General features: G+C 34.7%; 1 protein-coding gene across 1 annotated transcript; it reads left to right on the top strand.

Annotated features, from left to right (window-relative positions):
- The first annotated feature begins 615 nt into the window (after positions 1-615).
- Positions 616-6,621, top strand: LOC115294083 (olfactory receptor 14A16-like). Its single transcript, XM_029941785.1, has 2 exons — positions 616-632; positions 5,664-6,621. The coding sequence occupies exon 2, from the start codon at positions 5,689-5,691 to the stop codon at positions 6,619-6,621; it is 933 nt and encodes a 310-aa protein (XP_029797645.1). The 5' UTR covers positions 616-632; positions 5,664-5,688.
- Positions 6,622-6,931: the final 310 nt, after the last annotated feature.

Here is a 6,931-nt window from a genome sequence, read left to right as displayed (position 1 = left end):
TACCAAGAAACAAACAAATAAATGAAATTAAAAAAATAATTGTTCTTATACCTGAAAAGCATAAGACTGTTAAGTCCTAAATTTCCAAACATATGGAAAGCCTAAAGAAAGCAATAAAGATAATAAATATAGGGAAAAGTTATAAAAAGGCATCTGACACAAAATTAAGGCAAGTGGTTCATATACATTTTAAAACTTGTTCAACTTTACTGTAAATTAAGTATATGCACCTTAAGGTAATGAATTTTTTTTCCTATCATGATGATAAAAAAAGAGGTAAGCTTGGAATAGTCTGTATCTTGTTAGTTTTTGCCACAACTTCGGTGATGAATGTGGTAAGTCCTTTAAAGTGTCTTTCTTTCCAAGGACAATACGGGCGGTTTTTTTTTTTTTGGTTGTTTCTGTTTTGTTTTTAAATCTGGGTCTATTCCCAGGGCATTTACTTACCCAATCAATAGAGAATCACTTTAAAATGGTGAAAAAGCATTGACAGGAACCTATGGCTCTTAGTACACTCTGCCAAGTCAAAATTCTGTAGACAATCATGTTGATGATGCTTATACTGTTCTCGTTCTGAGCCTGTTTATGCCTGCCATTTTGCTTTGAAACCCAAATCAGATGATTACACTTCTGTAAGTATTCATTTTCTTATCTTTAAAGTGTGTGTGATAATCCATTTCAAACCTCAGAGTTAATATGGATGAAGTGCACAGAGTAAGAGTGTTAACATTAACTGTTAGTGTTCTCGTTTCAAAAGTTCACAAAGAAAGGTTGAAAGGAGGAGACCCCATTAAGCCAGTGCTCTGCCATCCGCTGCACTTTGATATGTCCCATAATCTAGAGAATTGATACAGTAAGTCTGTTTTCACAGAGAGAAGCACCATGCTGAAGAAGAGTGCTAAATAAAAACTTCTGCAAAAGCTTTTGATGCTGGAAACTAGGGATACAGACAAGTTTAAGTTTTACCGTCACATAGACTTTTTAGCTTTTAAACCTTAGGAGTGAGGCCACCTGCGTTCAAATTCTGCCTCTACCCTGTGTGAGTTGGGACTAGTTCCTCAAGTTCTCCAATCTGTTAATATAATGAGTTTCTTTAAGAATGGATGTAAGTCATAGTCAAGAATAGATAAAAATATATTATAATGTGGCTGACATAGGTGATTAGACAAGATCTCACTTTCCCAAAAGTGCATTTCATGAATTGTGATTTACTCTTGGCTTGGCTAACTTGACAAAATGCATGGCTTATCAGGTCCAATTATTCTGAATAACAAAACAAAACACAACACAACAAAAACAATACAAGAGAACAGAAATCCCATCTGTTCTACTTGAAAGGAATTGAGAGGGAGAGGGCGATACTGAATAAATCTTCCTTCAGAGGATACATGGATTTGAACTTTGAGCTATTAAAACACAAATATGAGCAGTTAGCATTAAAACATTTAAGATACTAGAAATATGTTCAGGCTTATCAAAATATAAGATACTTTACTTCTATAAATATCTGCTTTACCTTATTAATATAAATAATTAAATTTTAAAAATCTAATACACTGGCTTGGTTGAAGATAGTTAATCATTTAACAGCTGCTTAGCATTTACAGCTTGAGATATTCCCATCAGTGGAAGGTCCAAGGAAGTGAAGAGGGACCAGTGTCAGCTTCATTCTTACCCCAGGCATGGAAGCCAGGGTAAATCAAGTTGTGGAAAGTCTGTTGGTATTTTGAGGAAAAAAGGACAGATTCTTCCTGCTACAAAACACTTCTAAGAATGAAATGATAATGTAAGGGATTTCTTAAGTTTATTTATTTTGAGAGAGAGGGGAGAGAGGAGGGGCAGAGAGAGATGGAGAGAGAGAATCCCAAGCAGGCTTCACACTGTCAGGGTAGAACAGACATAGGGTGCTTATCTTGCAAACTGTGAGGTCATGACCTGACCCAAAATCAAGAGTCAAACACAAACTGACTGAGCACCCAGGTCCTCCATGAATTTCTTAATACGAGTAATACAGTTTATGTTTTTATTTCATATTTATCAAGATAGACACAACCACCTTTTCTCAACACATAAAACAACTTTTTCATCCTCTCTGAGGTTAATAACAAAAACAAGAACAAACTCTCTTTGGAAAGCCTTTTCTTCTAAGTTTGTAGTTAGCAGAACAGTTTGCTATAACACTAGAATTCAGAGCACAAGCAAGAGTGCCATAGTCGGAAAAAGTAGATAGGTGTTGGACACAGACAAGGACATTCTATCTTCTGGCTGGTTTTGGAGCAAAGATGGAGCAATTCCTCACCACAGATCTATATATAGAATTTTATCTGAGCCTTAATTTCACTTGTATTTATTCCATAACACGTTCAAATTTCCTGTACATCTTCTTTCTCTTGTTATTTGCATTTTCTCTTTCCATCTCATACTTTTTGATGTATAGTTATGCCAGAACTTCATTACATGACTTATAGGTGTACTATTAAGATAATATGCTCTCTGTTTCTCTTTAACAAAAAATTTTCCTTCAAAATTACAGAACATAACAATTGAATTATAAGAAATGCCATTTTTATTATGCCATCCTCTTCAAACCCTGGAGTGCCCTTTGCTGTCAGTGAAGACATAGTGAAGGCTGAACCACTTAGTTTATGTCCTGCAATGCCTCACATTCCTACCCCACATCATGTCTGTATAACTTTGTTTTGAAGCATTCTACCTCCACCTCTTCAGACTGCCTTGATCCTGCTTTTTTCACATTGCATTCTTGGGCTTAAATAGCTCCTATTCTCTTTTCTCTTGTATATAGTATTATTCCAAGGGCTAATCATTTACTTTCCACATACTACATCAAATTCACTGTGATTTCCTCACAATTTCTGATGCAGTTAGTGTCTGAACTCATTTGGTCACCAAGACACTATCTTACATGTTTATTAGAATTGTACGGTAATGATATATTATATTCTCTTTTGTTTAATAATTAATATGGAATTCAGAATAAATAAGTTTAAGATAAATAACTATCTCCAGAGGGAAGTTGAGGTTGCTGCTGAGAACTGATTTTTATTGTTGAAAACTTTAAAGTAGACTTTAAAAATAAAAGATAAGTAATTAATGTTTATGACTACTTTTTTCCCACCTGTATTGGGATAAATTGATATATAAGAATGCAGTGATTTTATATAACTATATATTGCAAAACAATTCCCACAATAAGGTCAGTTAACACATCCATCACTTTACATAGTATTTTGGTGTGTGTGTGGTACAAACTTTTAAAATATACTTTACTAGTAACTTTCAAATATACAAAACAGCATTGATTACTATAGTCTTCTTGGCATTAGTTTGATCTCCAGAACTTCATCTTATAACTGAAAGTTGGTAGCCCTTTGACCATCCTCAGACATTTCTGTACACTGCATACCTCATCCCATTCCTGAAAAATCAATAATCTTTTCTGTTTCTATAAATTTGTTGTTTTTTAAATTTCTACATCCAAGTTAAATCATATACTAACTTTAAAAGATAAAAATTAAAAAGGGTGCCAGTAAAGCACAGAAGTAAAAGTTATGAACTACAATACTATAAGCACAGCTTTCAAACTGTAGCATGTATGGCTAAAACAAAACTCACTTGGCCAAACTGAATCAGAGCTTCTGATTCAGCATATTTGAAATGAGGTCTCAAGAATCTGCATTTTCTAATGAGTGTCAAAATTATTCTGATATTGCTGGCCGGGGCCCACACACTTTGTGAACCACTGGTTCAGCTGAGTAGATAATATCATGATAGAATATATATATATATATATATATATATATATATGATAATATCATGATAGAATATATATACATATATATCTGAATATATATGTGTATATATATATATATATATACATACATATGCTTAAATCCTAATACATAAGGAATAAAAGACTCCCTTGGATAATAGAAGGGCATTTACAAATTATTTTGTTTTTTGTTTGCTGGTTGGTTAGCTAATTTTATGACAGATGGTATCAGGTGGGTTAAGGGAGAACATAGGTAGATGTAATTAGAAGATACAATACATCAAATACTCTGTAAACAGGTATGCAGTTGATGTGTTAAAATAATACCCAGATAAATAGAAAGTCATGTTTATAGTATGATTATATCAATTATATAACAATAAAGCTGGTTAAAAAATTAGTCTTGACAAGCATCCAGCCTCATGCTGAACACTGATCATGGAGCCTGCTTAAGGTTTTCTTTCTCTGTCCTTCTCTGGCTCATGCTTTCAATCTCTCTCTCTCTCTCAAAATACATACATACATACATACATAAACAAACATTTTTCTTTAAAAGTATGAAGATTGACTAGTAGTTTACTATTGTCTGTGTTTTTGATAAACTAAGTAATTGTTTTGTATAAAAATTCTCTGAAGCCTTTCTCCAAATTTGTGCTTCAGTATGAGCAGTTACTATTCATGGCAGGTGCTACAGGATATTTTCTTTTAAATGTATAAAATCATGACTCTTATGCAAGTATAAAACAAACAGATCAAAAATAGTGATAGTGAATGAGGGAACCAACAAGATATTAGAAGTAATTTAGAGGTAGAAATGGGACATCATACATATGAAGGCAGTTTAATAAGGTTGAAATTAATTTATAAATAGATAGAGAATGGGGATGCCAGGTCACTTAGGAGTTCTTGGGGTTTGTGGGTGTGAGCCCTGCATAGGGCTCTGTGCTGACAGCTCAGAGCCTGTAGCCTGCTTCAGATTCCCTCTCTCTCTCTCTCTGTCTCACACCCCCCAGTGACTTTCTCTCTCTGCCTCCCCACTCAACTGACTCTCTCTCTCAAAAAAAAAAAATATTAAGAGAATAGATACAGAATGGGTCTCAGTACCAAAAATAGTCAATAATATTCCATAAGTATTTATCTAATTAGTATTTCAATGAATAGGAATTCATATAATTGGAAGTTTCCTACAATTTCAAGAATTGAAGTCAACTCAAAGACAATACAATGCAGCAGTGATCCAATACACACACACACACACACACACACACACACACACACACACACACAGAAAGAACTTTGTAATAAAGAGAATAAAAAAGCTTTTTGAAAGTTTTTCAAAATTTCCTGATGCAGGCACAATGAAGGAAAATTGGATAAATAGAAGAAATGGTGTTTGTTAAATACCTTCTTGTTAGTGAATTATGGTAGGCATTGTTATATGCAATATTTAATTGAATCGAATTGGGAAGCTCATTCTGTGCATTGAATAAACTGATACTGTGATATTTATTCAGGCTCAAAAAGCTAGTAAATGAGTAAGCTGGAATTTATATTTAGGTGATTGCTCATATTCCTTGGTTTATCTCATTACTTATTGCAATATACATTATAAAAAGTTCTATTTGAGAGAGATCCAGAGTGTAGTCCTGGCCCTAGACGGATGTGATGGACGATTTGGAATGGACTGACACCACCTTCAGTCATATTGCAGTGTGATGGCTGTGGTTCAGTGACTTTGATGGAGGCTTTCTGGTGGTCTCATGTGGTCTTAAATATTATGATAGATGCTCGTGACAGTAAGAGAAAGGGAAATTAATAAAACAACATTAAATTTTCTTTAGCTGAGTCCTAATTTGCTTACTTTATTTTTTAGAGTAATTGATTAAATATCCTGAGAAATGGATAACTTCACCTCTGGGGGAACATTCTTCCTCATGGGCTTCTCAGATATTAAGGAGATCCAGATCTTACACGCGGTCTTATTTTTGCTGATTTACCTGGCAGCCATACTGGGGAATCTTCTCATCATCATCCTCACCACCAAGGATCATAGGCTCCACACGCCGATGTACTTCTTCCTGAAGAACCTGTCCTTTCTTGATCTCTGCCTCATTTCCATCACTGTCCCCAAATCAATAATGAACTCCTTAATAAATAAAAACACAATTTCCTTCCTTGGATGTGTTTCACAGGTCTTTTTCTTCTTCCTCTTAGCCAGTACAGAAGTAGCACTACTCACAATCATGTCCTATGACCGCTATGTTGCCATCTGCCATCCTCTCAGATATGACATCATCATGGGCCATCAAGCTTGTGTACAGATGGCCACCTCTTCATGGGTCAGTGGATGTCTCAATGCAATTCTTCATACAGCTTCTACCTTTTCTATACCCATATGCAGGTCTCCTGTAGTTAATCAGTTCTTCTGTGATGTCCCACAACTGCTCTCTCTCGCCTGTTCATATAACATTGGGGAATTAGTAGTCATTGGGCTCAGCCTACTGTTAGATTTTGGCTGTTTTGTATTTATTGATATTTCTTACATTTATATCTTCTCCACTGTGCTGAGGATGCCCACCAGAGAAGGCAGGCGCAAAGCTATCTCCACATGTTTGCCTCATCTAATTGTTGTGACTCTGTTTCTCTCTTCTGGGTTTTTTGCCTACTTACACCCCTTATCCAAATCTCCATCACTCTTGGATTTGCTAGTTTCAGTATTCTATACTGTGGTTCCACCCACCATAAACCCCCTCATATATAGTCTGAGAAATAAGGATATGAAGATGGCTCTAAGGAAATTGATAATGACCAGATATTGTCTATCAAACTAAAAAGTTAATATTGGATATGTCATGACTTTTTTATTCACTGACATGATTATATAATTTATCTGTTGCATAGTCTGGTAATAATATTAGGTATATAGATTAAAAATTATCATGAAAAATTCAATCGTGCTCATTAAAGCGCAATTATTAAGAAGCATCCTCATTGTTCAGATCAAGTTGGTGGAAAAACCAGTAGATTTCTACTTGTCATTGGACAGATATATTCTGATATAATATTTGTCAGACTAATGGGAACTCCCTTTTCTGTGACAAATGGTAAATTGTACAGGATACTGGGACATCAGAGATAAAC

This window comes from Suricata suricatta, chromosome 6 (genome assembly GCF_006229205.1).
Source record: "Suricata suricatta isolate VVHF042 chromosome 6, meerkat_22Aug2017_6uvM2_HiC, whole genome shotgun sequence".
Taxonomy (NCBI): domain Eukaryota; kingdom Metazoa; phylum Chordata; class Mammalia; order Carnivora; family Herpestidae; genus Suricata; species Suricata suricatta.
Note: the sequence above shows the minus strand (reverse complement) of the source record. Positions and strands in the feature narration are given on the sequence as shown.